The following is a 24,382-nucleotide window of genomic DNA, read 5'->3' on the forward strand; positions in this document are numbered from 1 at the left end:
GTTTCTAGGATATGATAGTGTGTTTCTAAATTCAACAAAGTTTATAAAAAGAGTCAATCTTCACCAGAAGAAATGAATAGTCGCTGCAGAACTAGCACAGTCAATTCTTGGTAAAAGGGACATTTTCCTGTGTGACAGACTCACCCTCCGTTGCATTGCAGGCTTTGGTATATAGATCTAGGATCTTCTTCCTTCGACTCTGTAGCATCTGTGTGGTAGAAAATAAACAACAGCACCCTCTGATTTCCAGATCATACAGAGATGGAGATCTGTTCATAATCATGCATTAACAGTATTATTATTACTATTATTAGTTGTTTAGTTGTTTTTTTGTTGTTTACTGCAGTTAAATCTTTAACAGTTTTTTCCCCTACCCCTGGAGTTTTATTGTTGTTGATCATGTTCACATTGTTGATGTGGTTTGTGTTGGTGACTGTGGTAAGTGTTGGACTTGGCATGTTGTTGGCCTGGCCAGCTGTGATGGTGGACATCCCATTGCACACACGGTCTCGATCCAGTAGGCCCAGGGAGAGCAGGCAGAGGTCGGGTTTGTTGCTCCGGTTGATTAGGGAAATGTTGGGGTTGAGGTTATTGGTATCAGCTGACCCTTGTTTCTCAGACGCCGCCTCCTCATCGCTGTCAATGCTGCGGCTTAACAGCTGCTCGTTCTCTGACGACGCATCATTTTCACTGCGAACACAAACACATTTGAACTCATGTATACGGACTCCTGCCAATAATTGGATTAAGATCCCTGATATAAGCTCAAATTAGTCTAATTCCACTAACCTGAGGTGTACTGTTTTTCTGTAAAACTACATAAGGGAAAGGGAGAGTGCTAATTCCCACAGAAGGACTTGTGTCTTTGTAAACTGAAGCCTTGACAAATGAAAATGAACTGGGAAAGAATGCTGTTGTTGTTGCCATAGTTGCTGATGTTTCTAAGCTGTTCCTGTGATTGACTCAAAGAGCCCTGCGTTTTACAACATGATACTGTGTAATATCAGTTTATTACCCGTCCTCTCCCTCTCTGTGCCTGTTCTGGATTTTCTTGCAAAAGCACCTTGTTAACAGAGATGCTCACAGAATGCCATTGTTTCGCAGTCCTGCACTCTTTTCCTCAACACACACACACACACACACACAAAATAGCATTGTTTCCCAGACATCCAACACCCACTCTGGCAGCTAAAGCAGTGACTTAGCACATCCTTTGGCATGCTGCTATACCACACTGTTTATTGCTATTGATGCTGAGGTGTGTGTGTGTCATCTGTTCTCCATAATTTATACCTCTTGCATATATTGGAAGAGTGTATCAATCAAACTATGTAAGCTTACAAACTACCATTTGAGGACAATGGCTCACTGTAGCTTTGTAAGCTGTACTGTGTACTATCATGAATGTCCACCTTTCTACTGGCACCTATAAAGCAGTATTGTCTGCAGCAGGGGGGCTGAGACGTATGCAAAAAAGACAAAGGTGAGAAAACTGTCGTTCTTTTGTTGTCTGCCCAGACGTGCTATCACGCTGGTGGTTTTAGGTGATGCTTGGAATAAATACCCCTATCCAATCTTGCTAGGCTTCAGGGCTCATCTATACTACCTCACATCCCCCAAACCCACTTCTCTGCCTGCTGCAAAGCCACATAATGGCTCTCTGCTTCATTAAAAAAACAAAAAAAAAACAAAAAAAAACAACTGAACTTGCTTTTAACATGCCTTATACGCACACCCAGATGTATATGTGGATACAGAAGAAAAAAAAAAAGCCAACAGCAATGATACTACTACTGCAGTGACTTGTTTTGTGGTGGCTTAATTATGGGCAGATGCTGAAACAATGATAAAAGCACATTACGTTACATCAATGTCAAAACTAGAGGGCGCAAAAACACAGGGTGAAAATCATAGACCTGCACTTTTCAACAGTTCGCGAGCGTGAATATCCCGCTTGCAAGCACAAATGTGAAATTCATGCGCCTCTGTAGTAATCAGTATAGGATCATATCCTCCGTTCGAACTCATAGTTCATTCTGTGCTGTTTGTATCAGCTCTTCTCCTACACACTGATAATTAAGCTGTCTGGATTTAACCACCGACTGCTGAGAATCCTTTCAACTTGTAGTTGGTTCAAAGAGTAGCAATGTGATACGTAATGAGTTTGTGAAGCTGGAGTGTCTCTCACCTTTTCACAGTCTTCTGAGGAGGGGCTTTTAGTTTGTCAAACTCATCTTTCTCTGAGTATATCACCACATTGTCTAAGAGAGAAACAGAGAGGGACAGGTTTATAGGTGCTTTTTCTTGTAAATTCAAATAAATGAAAAAAACAGTAAAGGCACATCTCACCAACAGAAAAACAAAAACAAATAGGAAAATGTCTCCCTCAGCACCTAAGCAGCATGCAATAATCTATCCTTTTAGTGAAGTGCGAGTTCTGCCTGGTGCAGTGCAGTAACACAGTGCTGAGTATTTAAAGATATAAATTGAGAAAAGATTTGAAATCTAATTTTGGGGCTTTGATCTTTTGTCAGTAAGTAAGACCGGATTAAATCTATGTTTGTTTTAAACAGATGTTGACATTTGTTACTGTGCACAAAAGAAAATAGATTCCTGAGGCGAAACAGATCTATACCTCAAACAGAGGAACTGCAGTCGGAATGACATATAAAATGATTACAGTGACTATTATGTTAAATTACACTTGCATCAGCGATACTGATTGGGTTAGACAGCGTAATGAGCGAATACCTAAGTCCAACAAACGAAACGCTGTGTAAGTGTGTGTGAAAGAGAGAGGGTGTAAGTTTAAGTGTCTGCGTCTTTCATCTCACAGCCTTATTAACTCAGTGCATCCATGAGTGACAGCCAGCTCCGGTAGAGCTCCGAGCATTCGGCTCCTCTCCCACATATACATGCCAGTCATCCAAAATGCCAACAAATGCCTTTGCACACACTCATAACTCAACAGTAACTAAAAAAAGCTGATATTTATTTTAAAAATACTTTAACTACTCTATCTTTTTAGCTGTTACATAATAAAGTTTGTGACCTCATTATATCACATAACATGTCTGTGGCCACAGATAGAGGACTGTAACTGTTTGTGCGTGTGTGTGTGTGTGTGTGTGTGCGTGTGTGTGTTCTCATCCACAACACATGTGAGTGATTAGTCAGTCAGTCTGGGACTTAAATCGAACAGAGCATCTTTGTCAGGAGTAACGGCGCCTAAAGCAACGTATGGCTTTAGCTTTGGAAGCTTCAAATTCCACCATAATTTACTCATCATAGCACAGGTCTGCCTGTCTACACATACAAAAACTAAATGCATTTGCATGAATTAAGATTAGAAATTATAAATACATACACACTTTGTAGATTGACACAGAGTGCCAACACTATTTGTTTAAGCTTGACTGCATATTTAATATAGACATGATCAGCATTGCATTAGTTGTAGGGCAGAATTTAATTTCATAGTCTAAAAAGTAATTATAGTTTGTCTTTTTACTGTAATTACGTAGCTTTCTAATTCTTTGCAGTATTCAGGCTGGATCAGTTAAAAATGCATCTGTTATTGAGTCCATACTTTGCAGCCTCCTCTTTGGGAACTGTGCAATGTGTGAGTGGAGTTTATGGAAACATGGTAATGATCAGTTAGCTGGCCTGTTTATTTTTTACAGATATGAAAACACTGAGAATGTAAGTGAAGAAGAACAGATGGTGTGCTCCTAAACTCTCATAAACACTCTGTAATGTCATTGAATGATTGTATGTCCATGCATTGCTTTGGTTCTATGTTTATTTTTATAATTTGCAGGTTATAAGAAACAATTTCAGTATATTCTTTTGTTTTGGATTACAAATGAAATATCTCAAAGTATTCTTGCTTTAAGAATTATTATTATTATTATTATTATTGTTATGTGTGGTCTTTTTGAGGAAGTCAAGTACTGTTGCACTTAGTCTCTCACTAAGTGTGTCACCTGCTCACGAGAATCCCAGTATTTAAAGTGGTTTATGTGTTGATGCACTTAATTATCATAACTTATCCCAAAAGGAATAAGCACGTATGTATGTAAGTTAGTTAGTTAGTTAGTTATCCAAAACCTGGACCAAAGATCTTAATCCTGGTTTTGAGAAGCCATAAATATGCTGCAGTAGAGTCAAAGTCAAAAGTGTGTCTGCATCCACGCATATGACCAAAAACATAGATATTGTTAGGATCATTTATGCAAAAACATGAATAACAAGATTACTTATGTTTTCATCTCCTCTACAACATAATCAAAACCAGAGTGAGGCTTATAACCATATAAACAAACTGCTGGTGACTCTCAATTATGGGATTAGAATTAAGCCAGATTGTCATAGACACCAAACAGGATCCTTTAAGAAGCTTGAAAACTGTGCAAGCTCATTAATTATTCAGTGCATGTGTATGTGCATGTGTCTGTGTGTGTCTTATGTCTCACCAGGGACATCTTTTTTGTCTTCCTGTTTGTTGGTCTGAGCCTCCACGGCCTTCACAACCTGTCCGGAGCAACATGCTGCAGACACACACACACACGTGCATCGTCATTAAACACAAACTCCAGTCTTCAGGATGAGATTATGTGTCTGTGTATGTGTCTCACCGTGACCACTCGGTTTGGCCTTCAGGATGTAAAACATGATGATGAGGACGATGGCGATGGCCATGATGAAGATGGTAGACATGGCAATAATGAGAGCTGTTGCTAGGTGACCCTGTCCATTTGAACCTGCAACATGGAGGCAAATGTGTAATAATAACATTTTTGTGCATGCCTACATATGGATGTGTGTTGTCTGTATATTTTTGAATGTGTGTATTTGTATATACTTTTATCTGGATGAGGGAACATAGTAGTGCTGCGAGGGTCAGGTTTATCTTTCGGCCCACTGGTTTGCATGCCTGTGAAAGATACACACCACACGGACACAGTCGATATTTGAGTCCTGGTTCATTAATTGTAAATGTCCTGGTGGAAAAAAAAAAAAGTCCTGCTGTTTATTCAGTCATTAATTTTAAGCAAAAACACACCACTGAGTACTGACTGGAATAACATACAAACTTTCAACATAAAAATTTCCACGCAGTTTGTGTTCTTTGGACAATCCAGCAGATCATTTTTGGCCCAATAGCAACAAGGGCTAATTTTCTTTTGGGAAATCTGGTTAATTGCTTTCTTGCCACACGTTAAATGAAAAAAAATAATATTGTTATTGCAGTAAATATGGAGCTAGTGATTAAGATTAGTTGTCTGATGTGCATGTTTTAACACATGTACAAGCTGTAACATGTAAATTAGAGAGCTTTAGAGCTGCTTTTGGCTGGATGTTGTTACCTTTTGACAGAGCTAAGCTAGCTGTTTCCCTCTTTCCTGTCATTTTGCAAGTAATAACATCTCAGAAAAGCAAGCTAACAGCAGCATTAACAGCAGTTTTTCCTATATTTTATTGCCCTGCTGCAATAAACGCAGTTTCACTGAGCAGTTTTGATACAAAGACGCATCTTTTGACCAGATTTCTTTCTTTTCTCTTTCCTCCTTTCTATCACCTCACACTCCCACTCTTTCTAGGTTATTCATCTTCAGCTTTTTTTCCCCCCTCCTTCCTAATGGAGCTGTAAACTCCTGGCAGCTCATAAATCAGCTCTTTTAATCAGTCTTTTATTACACCAAGTTCATATACTGTAGACCTCTTTGGCATATGCCCTGCTGCTTCTGGTGGTCTCACAGCCTCATGTCATCACACACACATGCACACTCATCAGTGCCCTGTGGCTGCAGACATTAACTCAGGGTATTTGTTTACACTCTCCGGATAAGGATATGAGCCTGAACTGGAATCCTGTTTAGCATCTTGCGGTTTCATCTCTTAATCATGTCTTGCAGGCTAAATACACACCGTGAAATGATAATTCTGCAGGGCAATCTGGTTACTCAGGTCCAAACAAACAGTGACAAGCAGATTACAGAGCAGTGTAGATATTAAAAAAAAAAAAAAAAAGAATCAAAGCACTTTATTGAGTTGAGAATTGCAAAACTCTTGTAGCAGCGATAACTTCTGATAATAGTCCTCTGTGTGAAATTGTGATATCAAATCAGATGCAGCTGAAGGTCTCTGTAGGTAAATAGAAATTCAAAATGTGCTGTTGAGAGTGGAAACAGATTTTGAGTAGCAGCTGAGCTGATAGGCAGAGGCTCAGATGGCAGCAACAGTCAATAAAAATCACAATGTGACAGTGGAAGCTGAGCGATGCCTACAGGCTCAGAACCATCTACCTGCCAAAGAGTAGCATCAGTGCAAGCACTAACATGCTAATAATCTTTCTTTCTCATACCCACTGAAGTTTTAATTATCGCACACACAGAGCTAGGCAGGAGCCAGGGTAATTTACAGATTACAAGGCGAGTGTCAGCCTGCCTTCACTATGAGCATGTGGAACTCCCAGCTTTCAGCTCCTTTTCTATTTACTTTAGCAGGGGCCTAATCTTTCAATTGTCATTTAAAGGCGGTTTAATTAAACTGTACCACAGCCTGATTTAATAGACAAGGAGAAATAGAAAATGCTGTTTGTGATTTTATCTTCTAATCAAAACTTTTTCATAATACTGTACTAAATTAACAACTTGTTTGGATCGATTTTAGTACCTATTATTGATTGATAAACCAATACCAGTCCATCACAAGCTATAGTTAAAGTGTCTGTTTAATCTCATGAGAAATCTTTCTTAGGAAGTGATGTATTTTATGTGTTTTGTCTTTTTTTTTTTGGTTGGTAGTTAGAAAGCTGTAACTGCGTATAGCTGAAAGTTAGATGATACATATTATACATAAAGCTGATAAGATAAAGCTCAGTGTGAAACAAAATTACTTGGCAAATTCACCATCTTCTGTTGGTCACTGTATAATTTTCATTTGTACTTGTTTCATTCAGTTACTCATCGCCATGCTTAGAAGACCTAATTAGGATGCTGTTGAAAATCAAGTGTTTATTCATACACACACACACACACACACACACACACACACACACACACGTTACTGCTCCTACTTCACTCCCTCTCCTCTGGGCTGCTTTTAGGGTTTTTCATCTTTCAAAACACATTCATTAAATATGACACAATAACAACACCATTCATTTCCGGACTCCTCAATTACATTCAAAGAGACTTTTGAGCAATTATGGGCCCATAAATATCATTACCATAGTGGTATTGGTGAGGGCAGTGTTTCGAATCTGTTGACGTTGCGTAATTTTTGGATGTATGAGATCTGTTTGTCACATCTGGACAAAGATCTCAGAGACCACAGTAGGACACTGGAAATATGTGGCTTTAGCTCTACAATAAACACTCATCTTGACAAGTATTGACAGTAGTTTTTAACTAAGGCATGGTATTGTAACTTTTTCTGCTGCTTTCAGAGATACAGAATAATCAAACAATCATATGATTGTAGCATTCCTTTGTGCATTGTTACCAAATGCAAATATAAAATCTGCAAAATATTAGAAATCAGAAACTTTTTGCCTGACTTGCTTGAGGTTTTGAAAGGCACCTTCAAACCAAAGATCAAATCCCTTAACAAACAGAGGACCAAACCAGGATATGTCATTTGACAACAATTACGCTTTGTGTTTCAAGTGTGAAGAAATGTTTATGAACTGCTGAGACTGATGAGAAAACAAAAAAATGGAGACAACCTCTGGTAAATATTATCATCCAGAGATGTGGTTGCAGCTACAGTTGGCGCCATAATGCACACACACAGACACACACGTTCGTCTTTGTATACTCATGAGGACGCTCATTGACGTAATGCATTCCATAGCTCCATACACTAACTATAGCCATCAAAACTAAATTCCTAACCTCAACCTGTACCCTGACCATATCCCAAACCTAATCCTAAAACCAAGTGTTCACCTTCCAACAGCTCTTTGAAGATGTGGGAATTGGCCAAAATGTCCTTACAGCATTGAACTAAAATTTGTCCACATGTACACATAGTCAGGTATGAAGAGTAATCAGTGATGTTATGGATACGTTGCCAAACCCATCTCTGGAGCAGAGAGGGGATGTTGAACTTATGTATACAGATACAGGGGAGGACACTGACCAGAGGGTCAGGGAGAACTCAGCACAACCTCCGATCTCCAATTGTTTCCCCAAACTAAATCTTGTTCATCTGCTTTTTTAGACTGTTTTTTGGCATTTTTGTTTTTATTGGATAGTCCACAGTGAAGAAGCAGACAGGAAACAGGGAGGGAGAAGGGGGAAGGTTTGGGGGATCGAACAGTGGATGTTGTGGTTACGTGGCCTTCGCTGTAACTGTTCAGCTACCAGGACGGCTTTAGGTTCTCACAGCCTGTCCCCTTTTATTTCATTTAGGCAGAAAATGTAAATGGATGGTAACTTTTAATTCACCACAAACCAGATCTGTGTTTGAACAGAGAAAGCTGTGAAAATAAAAGTATTGGGTGGGATTCGTAAGTGAAAGAGGATAAAAAGAAGATGTTGGCGAAAAAAGGTTTCAAAGAAGCAAACAGAAGGAAGAGGGTGAAGAAATGAAAGTGTGAAGGAGTTGCTCTTACATTCTTTGGTGTTACGTGGCGCATTCTGGCAGGAGTGGCAAACCATCCCATAGAGGTTTCTGGGTCTGGTCTCCAGCATGTAATACCTGAGAGACAATAAATACATGGATATGAACCAGCTGTGGATACAAGTTTAAATACACATCACTTAACCTTTGTAACAGATTCTTGCCATAAGAAAGGTAAAAACAACGAAACACAGATTAGTGAAATCCACTATAAAGGAAAAGAGAAGAACTTTAAATAAAATGTGCCTTTAGCAGTTGAACGTATGTCTGTCATTAAGCTGGGCAGCTGTGTATAATCCAGTATGTGGCCTCCGTACGTTCTAGACGTACTTTTCCTATGTGGTGCATAAGGTGAAAAGTTTGACTTAGAGAAGAAATATGAATAATTGATGCCCTGCAGGGACTAAATCTGGATTGGTACAAATATCTCCCTGAGCTATGAAGCGGCATTAAGGAGCAGAGTCTGTGAATGAGTGACAGTGGTATTAAATCATTTAGGCTTCAAGGCACATGAGTATGTACATATAATGTATGTGACATGCAGGTAATTAACTGCTGTCTTCATATACTGTAGCTGGAGAAACTAGTTCAGTCTTGTGCTAAGAGACGCTAAAGCATCACAGAGCAACAAGAATTTATTTGGGGATTTCTAAGGATTTAAGTGGAAAGCAGGGACATTTGAAGGGACATTTGGTGATGGATTTTGGATTTCTGTCACTGTACAAATGTTTAATGGAGATCATTTATTTGCAACGAACAAAATATTTGCTTAATTCTTACTGTGTACAAGGTAAACTGTTGTAAATTAACAAACGTAATAAACATTTGTAAATGTTCTGCAGAAGCTTAATTCAATTTTATTTCAAACAATACAATTTAGCAAAATAATGGAGTTACATTATATTCAGAAGTGGAGTTAACACCTTGAAATTCAAATCTCTTATGGTTGAAATGACTGCACTATCATCTACTACATGCTTATAAACTTGCACTGATATATCTAAGAAATCTGAAGCATGTACTGTATTATCATCACTCTTTTATCTATTGGCATATAGTATTAACATTGATTAGTTGTTTGGTATTTCACCGTTTCTTGCAATGCAGTGTGAAAAACAAACACTCCCCAGCTTCAAAATGAGGTAAATGATGTACGGAAACTGTTTACCTGATTTCATTCCACATCTGTTATTCTGTTCCACATCTTGGCACTAAGTTAACTTTCAATGCATGCCCAGTTTGTGGAGTCAGCTCGATTTGCTTGACGCATTATGTGTGTGATCCCGTGATGCGTGTTTTACATTCAAGTAATTTGGGAGTGACATTCAGCTAATCAGACAAAAAGTACCATAAAGATTGTTCACAAGTCCCAAAGCTGGAATCCAAGTCTGAGGACAAGTCCAAGTCAAGCATCAAGTCATTGTGTGTCCAAGTCCCCATCACTGTCATGCATTATTACCCATAACTATAATATCACTGATAATTATACAGTACACCAGGAAGTAATTATTGATGCTGTTGCTAATTATTAGAAGGGAACCAGCATGCCTGTCATACCATAATCATTTTCATTTTCCTGCAGGATGAGCTACAGGTTTTAACTGTACTTTATAAAAACTGTCCAGGCGTGTTCCAATTTGCATCAAACATATAGAGACTGCAAACATGACCAAGCTCAGTGTTCATAAACGCACTCATTCCTGTAACAATCAGACTAATCAACAGCAAAAACATCCTGTGAAAGGATGAGTGAGAGCCAAGAAAACTGGAAACTGGAAGGCAGCAGGACAACAGCCAGACTGTTGACAGGAGGAGGAGATTTCAACATTAAGCTCTCCCAGTTGGAGTGTGGGGGTGATCCAATAGCCCTAAATCATGAATCTCTCATATTTATGGCAATTCCTTCAAGACATACCTAATTATATATTCCACACAGTTAATCATAATGTGAAATATGATTCAGAAAAAAAAAAAATCTGTTTAAAATAACTATCTCCCAACAGGAGGTCCAATCAACCATGTTAATGTCGAATATTGTATCAAAGAAACAGTTTGGTGTTGACATGGCAAGTCATTTTCTACAGACTAGGAGGGCTAGTGATGGATGATTGGACAGAGAAGTGTGGAACAGGAGATCAAGGCCTGGTAACATTTAAATGTTCCTGATTGATTTAATATTTTTAAGTGACAGAGGTTGCATCCGCAGCTGTCGTAAAAATGGATGAGTTGAGCATTTTGTGTGTTTTTGCATACAAATTGAGGGGATGTGTTAAACTGAAATCAGCAGGGTGGTCTGTTCACATCAGTTCATGGTACTTTACACCAAGTGTATGGAGACATGTAAAGATTTGAATAGTAAATACACTCTACAGTCCATCTCTGTTTGTGTATGTACAACATATACTGTGCATTTAGTATATAATCAGTCAGACAGTAATAAAAAAACACATAGATAAAATAAACTTTATTAATCCCAGAAGGCACATTCAAATAGAGTTGGATATGTTGCTAAATTCATAGTACATAGCTATCACTCTCTCTCATCTAATAACTGAAGCATGTAACCAGACGCCTATTGTATGTGGTTCTTTTATGTAATGCTCATATAAACGCTGTAGTGGTAACCAGTGCTCTGCCTTGTGGTTACAGTAATAACTGCATTTTAAGAGTATACCATATTGTGTACTAAATTCTTCTGCTTTTATGTATTAAATATTGCAAGCAGATTTTTGATGTGTGTGTGTGTGTTTACCCAGGTAAGCAGGGTCCACACTCTGCATCGCTGTCTGGAGTTCCCGCTATGCGCACTGTGGCTTTGTACAGGGCGTCACAGTCTTTATGGCGCCTGCAGATCTCATACTTGCCCTTGGAGAATTTCCCCTGTGGACACGGCACACAGGCAAAGTCCTCATCCTTCACACCATAGCCACAGGTCTGAAAAACACACACATACGCGTATTTACATAAAGATGCAGATTTTCTGTCCCACAGTAAATTTTGCTATGGTATGAATTTATGGATTGAACACTCTTTAAATCAATGAAGTGATTCATAACTGTGCTGTAGACACACACATTAAAAAAATGCACCCCACGCATTTGCAAACACATCTGTTTCCATCTGTCATTACTGTTTTGAAATGAAAAAAAAAAAAAATCTGATTGATCACAGACATCCCTGTGTGCGCACGCATGTGTGTGTATGTGTACTTGTATTTGTATGGACATTGTGGGGACCAGTTGAAGTTTTGTACCATGGGAGTGAGGACATTTTGGTTGAAGGGTTTGTGGGTTAAGACTTGATTGTGGGGTTGAGGTTAGAATTAGGTTTAGGTTAGGCATTCAGTTACGTGCATTATGTCAGTGAGTACCACAGAAACACCAACATGCGCGTTTGTGTCTGTGTACAGCGTTTCATGCCTGGTAGTGTTTAAAATGACCAACTCATCATTCTGTCCTCTCATCTCGATCACCTCCTGTGGATGGTAATTCCTCTCAGTGGGAGGCTTAACAACAGGCCACACACACATACAAAAACATACTCTCACTCTCTTTTTTGCTCTCTTTCTTTCAGCTTTCATTTCCCTCTTACTTTCATCTGTCTATTAAAACAAGCCTATGCCTCTTAGCTTTGGGCTACTGTAGACGGACTCTTAAAGAAATCTAATATTCCTTTCCCTCTGTTTGACGTCTGTAAGTCTCAGTGTGATTGCTTGATATAAAACTGTTTTCAGCTATCGGCAGGATCTTGTCATTTTGGGTTAAAGCTCGCTTTGGATCTTTTGTACACAGGATCACTGTGGCTCTGCTTCTGTTCGTCAACTCAAAGCTGTTTGAAAATTTCTTTCTTTTCAAAGCTAATCTGTCGCCTCTTTGATTCTTATGTATCATATATCTAGGAGGTTGGGATGTGTATAATACCTTGAAAGTTGACAGTAATGAGAAAAAAGGGAAATGTAGGACGAGAGAGTGGGGGGTGATAACACCCAACAAAGGTCTCAGGCAGAATCGGCCCGAGAAAGTTGTGGTACAAACCACCAGGCCACAAGATCGCCCCAGGGATGTCGAGCCTAATGTCGAGCAGCTTTCATGTATTTTGCCGAACCGACATGAAACTTCAGTACCATATTCTTTAATGTTTCCTCACTAACACTCTCATCACTCAAAAGTTATGACATTGGAAATATAAGTCTGACTTCAGTGTTTATGTTCATGTAAATTAGCATGAAAATGCAGTCCAGCTACATCTGACACAATCTGGATACAAGATGCACGTTAAAAGCAGCTTTGAATATCTTCATCATTGTGTGATGTATTATGCAGCATGTGTGTGTGTGTGTGGTCACGTACTTTCTGAAGTCTCTGTTGTTAGGAGAAACCCTATAGTTATCCCACGATTAAAAAGGGTGTGAATAAACACGCACATATGCAGGGATAGCTTAGGGAAATAGAAGAACATGCATGAATTACAGACCGTTGCACCCAGACGATCAGAGAGTAAAAGTGCAAAGCGGGCTCTCATCTCACTTTTTAAACTTTTTTTTTCTTTCATGTGTCTGTTGCTCACCAAATTACTAAATTATTTTTTATGATAGAACTCTGTGCTCCTTATTGCCATCTTTGTTAAAGAAAGAGACAAGTGGATCACCACTTGATTTCACAAGTTCAAACACAACTCATTGTTAGGATGCTTGTCTGAAGTACATGGAAACTTAGCAAACCCAAGTCAGGAAGGTGGGATGTGGGAAAGCGAGGAAAAAAACAAACAGTGAGAACATTTTTTATGCATGCTGGGTTTGCAGGATCGAAAATGAAAACCATGAGCTGACAGACCCTGAAACAACCCACAAAGGTGAAGGGAACTGCAGAGTTGGATAACAGTTCTGTATGGGTTCACTATTAGTAACCCTTACAAGCGTCTTACTGTGATTGACATGGTCCTCCATGAACCAAAATTATTTGCTAGAGTTACATTTTTGGTTATTGCACTTAAGTGATTTCTGAATTTGTGTTTTCTTATGAGCAGGTGTTGGGTTTTCTGAGGTTTGCAGGTCACCATGTTTAAATCTTAGATAATACCTGGGGGGATCTTTTTACCTCATATTTAGTTTTTAATTATTTGATCATACTTAATAAATATTAGTGAAGCATGTCTATTTGAGAGCAGTTTTTAGAGGCTTTATTGAAGGGATGATGATATGTTCAGTGTTTTATATAGTGTTCAGTGTGTTCTATACAATGCTTTTTAAAAGCATTACTCTGGTTGTAACAAAATTAAATGCCTATGAATCTGACTAAAAGACACATTTATTCTAGTAATTTCTCCATGTTTGCACAGATCGATCCAGCCCTAATCTGCTCATCGTCAATACATCATTCTTCAATCAACACATAGCCATATAAAAGTGAAACTGCTGAAACTAAAGAGTATCAACTATTGCAAGTTTGCTGTAGCTGAATAACTTTCAGTTACTATAATTCGTTCTGTTCACCTTTCAGTGCTCTGTCTTAAGAGGGTGTGGCACCCTAGGGTGCCCACTGAAGCATTTACCTGAGCTCTATTTGCCTTGGTTGTCTGATTGACTGCTAAAACACTGATTCCTGCAGGTCATTCACTGTAATGCATGCTTTCACACTGAAGTCAATAGGAGCAATAAGCCATAAAGAAGTTGTTCATTTGAATTTAGGAACTTTTCACTGTGCACTTCTGTGTGTTTGGGTGTGTACTGTGGGTGGTCTGAACAAAAATGGCACATAGCTTCATAAGGGCGTGTGTTTGTGTGTGCGTGTGTGTGTGTGTATCTGTGTCTCACCATATAGGGCTCTTGTCCTGGCTGGCACTGAGGGCAGGCCTGGCAGCTGTTACTGGTCTGGTTGAAGAACTCATACTCTCCACAGCTGGAATACTCTGCACTAGCAAACATGCAACACACCTGAAGGGACAGAGACAGACAGAGAGAGAAGACAGACAAAACTAAGACTTTTGAACAAAGTGTGAGAACAAAAATTATTATTTAAAGTCATACTAAAGCAATTACGCTCTTACAGTACTGTTGATAGTCTCACAGTACGGAAAGTCTCTAGTCTGCAAATACTGTAACACGCTCCATCTAACACTGGAACTGAGGGTTAATCGTCTTACTGATCGACAGTGAGGTCTGAAAAAGAGATCAGAGCCAGATCAGTATGCGATCTAACCAGCTAAAACTTAATGATGGGAACAGATCCAGCACATTGCAGTAAGGCTAATGTAAATCTGTAATATGTACCCGTTTACTATGTACTGATACTTTCATGTTTAAATGTCAAAAAGAGACAAATACCTAACACAAAGTCTCAGCTGTGGCTGAAATAATGTTTATTTAGTCTAAGAGCACTGAACTCAGCAGTTCATTTGGGTGAAATTACTTCTCTTAAACCTTCCCTGCAGGTTTTCATTATTTAGTTTTTTTTTTATGCAAAGATTAGACTTCATTCTCCCCTTAAAAAAATGTTTCTGCGCATGCAATGTACAAAAAAATTACTTGTACTTTCAAAGTTTAGGGAAAAGGATTTAAGTAAAGCACCAGGGACACTTGAATTTAATCATCCTATTGATTCATAAATGTAGGAAGTTAGATTCATTAGTTGATTAGTTGATTCATAAGAAAGTGCATTCATCCAGATGTCACTGGTGGACTGGTGACTGCAAACGAGCTTGCTGTCACCAGTCACCTTTAATGTATTTTTCTGTTTATATAAAACTGATATAAAACTGGGAAAACACAGACAATCTGCCGGATTAAGTTTAAGATATTTAAAATTTCATTATAATCCACATTCAACAGCTCCAACATCAGCAGAAAAAAAATGATTGTTTTGGATGTCGGCTGATTTATTCAGTAAAACCAACTGGTTGAGAATCATCATGATCATTTTAATTGGCAAAAATCAAACAGCAAGGAAAACAAACATATGCTGACTGCTTTGTCTGTGATACTCAGATTAGTGGAGATAATTGTTAATGTCTGTGTGTGTGTGTTGGTGTCTGGTATTACTTTTACACTGTCTGGACTTGGCCTTCCCCGTGACCTCCCACCATGTCACCCTTTGAATTAGGGTGACAACTTGGTTTAAGGCTAGGGTTAGGCAAATAGTGGTTATAGTTTAGGCTATGGCAAGTCTCCACAAGATGAATAGAGTCAATGTAAAGTCCACACAAGGAATGACAAAATATATGTGTGTGTGTGTGTGTATCTGTGTATGACAGAGCTTGCACAATACCATAATTTGCTTGTGTGTGTGTCTATGTATTGTATTAGAATCTGTTTTGTGTGTGTGTGTGTGTGTGTGGGTGTGGGTGTGCCTGCGTGCATGCATGCATGCGTGTGTGTGTGTGTGTGTGTGTGTGGTATTGTGTTATTGTGGCTCACTGTAATAAGTAGCAGCTGGTATTACAGATTTACCAGCATACTTTGCTTTTCCAAACTAACTGACTTTTAAAACTCATCTGCGGTCCAGAAAATGATGAGGGCAAAATAATCGAGTGCATGACTAAATCTCTCCATCTTCTCTGTATTGTTTTAATAACATCCCCCTCTCTTTCTTGTCCTCCTCATAATCATCTCATGACAGCAGACACAAGACACTGTTTGAGTAAATATAAAAAAGCGTCCACTGACAGTGTGTGTATGTGTTTTAGAGTTTGTATGGAGCCAACTCATCTGAGGCCAAATAATATGTTTGTAATTTAAACCACAAAATGAAACTGAAAACTTCATGAATGACGACCTGACTTTTACCGCACACACCTGAAGTGCAGTTACTGTAAATACACTTGAACGAACAATGATTTATTGCACCAAGCGAGACTACATTTGATCTTGCAGTTTTTATTTAGTAACACAGATTCATCAAAAAGTATCTGAAATGTGTTTGATAGTTGCATCTAATTAAGAATGAACACTGGAGCATTGTGCAACTGTGATTTTTTTTTTCTTTTTTCCACAGTTTGGTTAGACAGAGTCTGTTACTGCTTCTCTTAAAAAGCACTCCAGCGATTAAGCTCTAACACTATATATTGTCTTTTTTTATTCCATGAATTGATTAGAAAATCAACAGTAGCAAAAGTAGCAGAGGACAAGATATTTATATTTTTAGCCTTTTGTATGTGTCAGACTCCGAAGCTACTGTGTCCTACATGCGCCATAATGTAACAACTGAGATCTTCTTTCATGGATGACCAGAAATAGAGTTTCCACCACACATCCTCTATTTTCTCTATGTGTGTCAGTGCATTTATAGGTCACTGTACAGCAACTTTACTGGCAAGCAATAATCTTACTCTGCCATGTTTTCTTAAACTGGGAAAAACAAACGTCCTTCCTCATCAATGTGCCACCTCCCCAGCGAAATACACTTCTGCACATGTGCATGAGTGAGGATGTAAGCAGTGTACATTTAAGTCCTAACTACATTGACACAGTTGTCAACAGTTTAAAAAAATGAACTGCATGACATTAATGGCATAATATCATGTGAGAGATTCGTTTTTTTAGTGCATGTCGTCTATGTCACTGTATAGATTTGAGGGATTTTAAAACTAGTGTCAGTTTACTTCTAAGGCCGTTAAATGGTGGTTTAGTGACATGATACCAGTGGCTTAATTCAAATATTTCTTCCCCTTTGACTGAGCACTCTAGTGTCAGCCTGCATGTACAGATACTGACTGAGAAGAAAACAGAGGGAGGGAGGGTAAGGTGAGGGAGCTTGTTGGGAACACTGCCAGTGGGTTTCAACATCAAAACAAGCAGTGAATCTTGAGATTCCCGGTTAGATTATAAAGATATCTGCTCTCTGAAAGCTCTAAGGTTGACTAATTGGTACAAGTGCCGCAGAGTTGTGCAAGGTGCTGGCATATAATAGCTAATGTCTGGACGGTGTAGTGCCAAGTGTAGAGTTGACTGTGGCTGTGAGCCATACTGTTGGTCCAATAAGAGTCTCTGAAGGCCAATAGCAGAGATATGATTATGATGTTAGATAAATGCTACTGCTGTGTTACATTTTAAAGAGACCATGAAGAGGGGAAAGTAAGACGGAAGCACAGCAGATGTGGACAAGGAATAGAAAAGGAAATGAGTGGGATGAATTGAAATAAACCCAGAGAAAATATAAAGTATATCTGGGTGGAAAAGTGGAATACTAGTTAAAGACTAGTTAAAGAGGAAGACAGGAAACAAAGAAAGAAGAATAAAAACCAAACATACTAATAACGAGGACAGGACGATGGATTTCTTCTGACCTCTGCTCTCTGACATTTTTGCTTCTTCTTCCTGAAGGACGGAGAGATAACAGCAACAGAGATAAGATGATCATTCAGTCATTGTGAATATACAGTATTTACTGTATTTTGTTTCCTGCATTCAGGCTCCTCATGAATCTAAGCATTTCTGCCAATAGTAGCTGTCATGCTGCGGGCATGTTGTGTGGTCCTGATGAGTTCACTGTCCTGTTACCATCGCGTCACCACCCACAAACATGTAATAGCAACAGAACAGCCCATGGCATTCCTCTGCTTCATAACTGCCAGCACACATCACCGTTGGCTAACCTCTCCTTCTCCTAAGTTCGGTGATATCACTTAATAACATTTAATTAGCTGTCTATTTCCTTGAGGCTAAAGATTTTTTAAAAACTTTAAAAATTCCTGTAAAAACAGCTCCCAAACCTAGTTTCAAACCTTTTGCTGCTATTAACTAATTCATGTCCTACTAGCAACCTTGTTCTACATAAGGACCACACAGCAATATCTATTATTTTTATTATCAACAGAAGTTAAAGATTAGGAAATACGTGTATTAAATGGCAATATCAAGTCCTCCACACACACTGTAGGTGTGATCCAGAAGTAGGTCTAATTACTATAAACAGCAATTAGACGATTTTGTGTTTGTTTTAGCAACCAGGCTGAAAGAATTTTTTTGTCCCACTACAGAAAACTGTCTTAATGACTTTGGCAAGAAAACTAAGCTTGTAAAGGTGTAAAAGCCTTGGAAGGGAAGAATGTGTCAAAATGTGCTTTGTTCAGTTTTTTTACTTGTGAGCTTACACCTACAGTGGTGTTTGGCAGTACATTTGCTGCTGTTGATAACTTCATAATATGGGTGTATTTTTCTTCTAGTATGGCCTAACCCATAATACCATGTGATAATGTGTAACTGCTTAATTTCTGACCATACAGCATTTGTTTGTGTGTGAGAAAATGTGTGTAAATAATGTCGTCATTGTAATCGAAAAGAGATGTGTTGGCGAGGGTCTTCAGCAAAGAGTCACCTATTAAGCCATGTTCCAATAGAAGCAATGAACCTAGGTGCACTCGCCCAAAAGGCTCCAAACAACTTATAAACAAACCAAACAAAAAAACATGATCTAATCATAAAACACTGAGTACCCTATTGTCTATTACTGGCACAAAATTAAGAGAACTGCAGATGACTTAGATGTTGCTATGTGCCCCTTTAGAAACTGATTTATACCTTTGCTTGACATACAAACACCAAACATTAAGCAGTTTTTCTTTTGATGCCTGTAAAAATATACCTAGCAGGCAACTTGCATATATTTCTAAATATTAAATTATGTTTTTTTTTTTTTTTTACTGCACATCAGACTTTCCCAAGAATGCCACCGCTTTTAAATGTACATCCTGCAGGATGAAAATCAGTGTGTGTGGTCTGTGACGGGGCAGCAGTACAGATAAGAGCGTGGCGAATGAATGCTGCTTCTGTCAGCTTCCTGAAGCATAAAAGCTTCCACAGAAACTGTGGAGCTGCTCAGTGTTTAAATATTCTGCACATTTATGTTTTTCTTCTAATCAACATGGTCACATTTATTTATTTTGAACTTATGACCACCACTGCATTAGTGTGTAAAAAAGCCTGGGGAATCAAATGAGGAGTTCTTTAACCAACTAATAATAACAATAGTGATAAAGTTCACTGAATACCACTCATCAAGTCAGCAATTATAAAGTGTTTTAAGGGCAGGCATAAAAAGAAAAAAAAAAATGACAGTAAAAAAGCATATACCTTCCCACAGATATAAGTAAAGAGAGCCTTGCAGTCAAAGTGAGTTTTTAGAAGTGAGTTTGCAACTTAAGATACTCAGGAGGGTCATGTCCTGACAGAAAAATCTCTGTCCACTTTAGTTCTCAACATTGTATAATGAGCAGCCTGGAGGTTCCTGATTGGCGTCCTCAGACTGCGTGCAGATTAATATGTGGAGGGTAATTCAGAGATGTAATCTGGGGCCAGGCGATGTAATGATGAATGGATAAATACTTTGGTTTGTTGTTGTTGTTCGTGGAGGTAGGACATGCAGGCAGTCACACCAAGAACACACAGTGAAACTCAACACTGTACTCTGAAAGCATGTATTAAAAACCTATATTTTATATTATCCCTACTTCTCAACTTCCGACACACGATATAATTTCAGCACGATATATACTGACCTCTAAATGAGATTTTAAGTAATAGTTATGTGCTCTCCATTAGTTAAAAATTCAAAACACTATCACACATACTGCAAGGTATACACAAACACACCCATAATTACAGTTATTAAAGATTTTTTCATGGAGTCTCTTTGAGTTTTAATTACTATATTCTGTATGCATGAAAGACAGAAGGACAAAAAGAAGGAAATGTGCATTTGGCTGTAAACTGCAAATGTGTATGTAGATATTATACCCACTTAGAGTCACCTAAAACTAAATAAATAAAAGTGAACTTTAACAATCGTGGAGGGAAAATCAGAAGTAGTAGCTTTGACATGAAGTATTATTGTTTTGACTGATGTGTCTATAGGTCAAATCAGTTGAATTGAGTTAATTGACAGATGAACTTTAAATCTACCTGAAGCTGTTGGGTGCATCAAAGTGAGACTGGGTGTGTGAGTGTTTGAGAGAAAAAGAGGAAGAAGCTGCCATTATCTGATATCTGAGGTCAGAATCTGTCTGTCTGGCTCCAAACCTCTGATTTCACTCTTCCATGTCGCCGACTTGAGTGAAAAACCGTCTGATCTTTAGTCATGGCTAATTCCCCAACCCCGAGGGTTTAAGCTTGCTTAATTACAGCCTCCACACACGCCGACACACACAAACATCACACACACATTAACACGTAGATATATGGCCTAAAAATAGTTGGCCTATGAGTGCAAAACAGGCTTAATTGCTTAAAAGTTCTTGTGGCAACACCACAACCAGTGTGTGAATACATGTCTGTATGTGTGAGTTAGTGTGTGTGTGTGTGTGTGTGTGTGTGTGTGTGTGTGTGCGTGTGTGTGTGTGTGCTGCTGAAAAGATAAAAGAGTACATATCACTTGTTTCAAAATCAGGAAATTAAGAACTGCCAAATAGTTGTGGACCCCCTCTAGGCTACTCATTATGGGGTTAAAATGATGCACACACATACACACACACACACGCACTATCAGTGCTGCGTTTGAAGCGTCTCGGTTTCTTCTGACACTCTGTTCTACCTCTTTCAACTCTCTCTCTGTCTAACCCAAGCTCTCGCTGTCAGGGCAGGTCTGAGATGAAAGTAAGCCCAAGTCTTTTGCCCCCCGAGGGTATTAGTCTTCTAGCGACCACATAATCTCTGATAAATAACGCTTTTGTCTTTAGCTGTGTCATTACCAGGTAGTGTCAGTGCAGCCCTTAGTGGCACCAGTTGAACCTCGCAGTCACACTGGGCAACTTCCAGAGTAAATGTGTGAATTTAGAGCAGCTGTGTGACTAAGGAAAAAAAAAAAAAAGCCTTCTCAGCATGCTTTTTCTGGAGCCGTATTTCAACTTAGCTTTTAAAAGCCTTATCATTGTACAGTACTTGCTAAAAAAAAGCTTGTCAACAATTTTGCTGCCCTGGGAAGTCACCCCATTAGTTTTAGACTGTTTTTCAAATGGTTGCCTTTTATTGCACTGTTTTCAGCAAAAGGAAATTCCACATAGCACCAGGAAGACAGTTCGAACTCATACAAAGCAAATCTGCTTAAAAAGATGCTCTTTCATCAATTCCTGGAAACAAGGCTAAGTATAATGCCGTAATGTTTTTATGAATCAAGAGCAGAACTTCAAATATGACAGATGTAGCTCCCAGTCTGAGGATGTTTAGAGCCTGTAGGTGAAAGGAGGGGTCGCCATATGGAAATTCCCATAGATCAGTTCAAACAAACATATACATTAGACAGACACTGCCTCACTCTTTATGCTCTTCCTTCATTTTTTGGCACTCGGAGCAGGCTTCCTCCCGTAACTGCCACTCAGTCTCTTGTTATTCATCCTTGTGTTTGTGTTCTTTGTGGTAGTGCTTTAGCCCTTACTGTACAATCATGCCGTGTGCTGTTTTCTATAAATAGAGCATTTAACACTGTGAAAACCAAGACTGCCCCGAGTCCACTAATAAGCTTATGTTTGTCGCGGTTGGTTAATTGTTTCTTATGGGAAACGAGTTATTCATCATTGGTCATTACTTGAAAATAACAGTCACATCTCTGGAATGACAATTACACTGACAAATATGCTTTGGTCTTTAATAAGACATTTACTGAATGATTATGTTGTGGTTACCTCATTTTTCTCCTTTTGCTCGCCAGGGTGGGATACATAATTGCCTAGCCAATGCAGTCTCTGTTGTTGCTAACTCCAGAGGACAATATCCCAGCCAGAAGCACTATGTCACAAATGGAGTGATATGCAACATAAAAAACTGAAATTATATGTTTGGAAAAAACAGATCCTTGCTCTGTGAGGCATAATGGTAATGGTCTCCATTCAGCCAGTTAAGGTCACTAGAGACACATAGTTGTTGCCAACTTTGACACTGTATGTTGTGTTGTTTTACTAGAACAAATAATAATGTAACAGTGTTGACGTTACATTGCTCTTGATATGTGTCTCTATGCTCATTTCATTTCACTGGGAAATATGTCACATACAGTATGTCTCTTTCTATGCATCCTTTTATGTTCTCCTACCTCTGTCGTTCAGTACCAGTGTGTGTGGGAAATAGTTTTTCACCATCAGTGTTTGACATCATGAAACATATTCATTATGGCAATTAAATAATAGGCCAGTCAGTAGCCAGGGAGCCCAGCCAGTAAGCAAACCAATGTAGAAGACGAGCAACGAGGTTGGAGAATGGTTTGTGGGCTCTTGCAGAGCATTTAATATCAGATCACAAATAAATCAGTAGCCAAGGATTTCTGCCATCCTGCCATCCTGGTTCTGGTACTCCTAAAAGGAGAACCTGTTTTGAATCAAAATCTTTCACCTTCTCATCTTACTTATTTCTTTCTTTCAATGAATCTCTTAACCTGCCCTCCATCTGATATTTTAAATGATATAATATATACATGCTATCTAACTTCTTGTTATACAAATAAAACTGCATTTAGCACTGGACTGCTAATACTGAAACTGTTTGATTGAAGCTATGACTAGCTGATTCTCTTTGGCAATATTTGATAGTTTTCATCATTATATACATTATATAACAATACAAGGCTTTAGTGTGTCATTGGCTAAATACCTAAATTGTCAGTCACACCAGCATAGTAATAATTATAATGACACAACTAACATTAGCATAAGTTCAAGGTAAAGTTTGCTCATGCAGAATTAGTGCAGTACTGATCAATTTGAGGCCAAATAGGTAATCAAACAAATCATATCCATCAAACATACAATCAGATGTCCTACATGTAATAAAATGACTAGTTTAGCCCCATATATGATCCAGATATCTGCTTGTTGGACTCTAACACATGCAGCAGCCCTCTAAATCCAGACCACGAACTCGCTCCGAAGTAAATTGGTGTTCTGCTGCAGAGCTCTAGCTCCAAAAAGCTAACAATTTTATGCCCTCACAGATGAGGACTCAATTTACTAAATTCAAGAAAGATCTCACACACGTTACATAGTCAGACTGTCTTAAATACTACATTTCTGTGTGTGTGTGCCTGTGAGTGTGTGTGTGCTGACAACACATCAAACCCTGTAGTTTCCAGCCAAACAAACAGTAAGTAAATACACATATCAACCTCACCATTACCACTGCACATAGGAGATCATTTCCTTTGGGAACTTAAACACAATGTATATTTAAAGTTCCCGCTACATCCGGCCTACCCATACCAGAGCAGAGTATTCTTGACTCTTTGTAACTAATAAATATAAACTACTAGCAAAAAGTGCCGCTATGCACTTGGCTCGCACTATAGAAATTTAAATAAATGCTGAGATATCATGTAAGTTAAAGACTAATTCTCTGACACTTTCAATCTACCTTCACCAGCTCACCTCAAGACTAATTTTAGCATTAATTATTTAACTAAAGTAAAAAAAAAAAAGTTAAATGTAAATGTATTATATTTAACTTTACACTGCATGACTGTGCCTCTGTTTTGGTCTGCTTTAAAGGTATAGCTGGCAATCTTGGAGAATGTAACAGCCAGAGGATGCCTGGTTTTGAAAGGAGACAACCTAAGAAATCTCACACTTCTGAGTTCTGTACAAAGCCACTTCTCCAGAACACATGAACGCACACTGCCTCACATTGAGAAAAGGATCACATCACCACCATCATTAAAAATACACACTACTATTAAGTCTGGTTTTAGTTCTTGCAGCCTCCATCGTCTTTTCACTCCTTTTCTCAAACGCCGTTTTCTGTTTGTGAACAAAAGCTGCTGTTGGTGCCATAGCTAGAGCG

The 24,382-nt window shown here is 38.6% G+C and overlaps 1 protein-coding gene across 2 annotated transcripts in view; it reads right to left on the reverse strand.

The window, feature by feature from the left end:
- The window catches only part of edar (ectodysplasin A receptor), a 32,917-nt gene that overhangs the window by 2,823 nt on the left and 5,712 nt on the right, over positions 1–24,382 (reverse strand). For both annotated transcript variants that reach the window (XM_026296533.2, XM_026296534.2), the window contains exons 2-11: positions 17,876–17,941; positions 14,444–14,563; positions 11,384–11,565; positions 8,624–8,709; positions 4,865–4,936; positions 4,638–4,763; positions 4,476–4,550; positions 2,189–2,261; positions 375–690; positions 145–208 (exon numbers count right to left, since the gene is read on the reverse strand). In XM_026296533.2, coding sequence (XP_026152318.1) covers positions 145–208; positions 375–690; positions 2,189–2,261; positions 4,476–4,550; positions 4,638–4,763; positions 4,865–4,936; positions 8,624–8,709; positions 11,384–11,565; positions 14,444–14,563; positions 17,876–17,926 — 1,165 coding nt within the window. In that variant the 5' untranslated portion in view covers positions 17,927–17,941. The remainder of the gene's footprint in view (positions 1–144; positions 209–374; positions 691–2,188; positions 2,262–4,475; positions 4,551–4,637; positions 4,764–4,864; positions 4,937–8,623; positions 8,710–11,383; positions 11,566–14,443; positions 14,564–17,875; positions 17,942–24,382) is intronic.

Source organism: Mastacembelus armatus, chromosome 21 (genome assembly GCF_900324485.2).
Source record: "Mastacembelus armatus chromosome 21, fMasArm1.2, whole genome shotgun sequence".
Taxonomy (NCBI): Eukaryota; Metazoa; Chordata; class Actinopteri; order Synbranchiformes; family Mastacembelidae; genus Mastacembelus; species Mastacembelus armatus.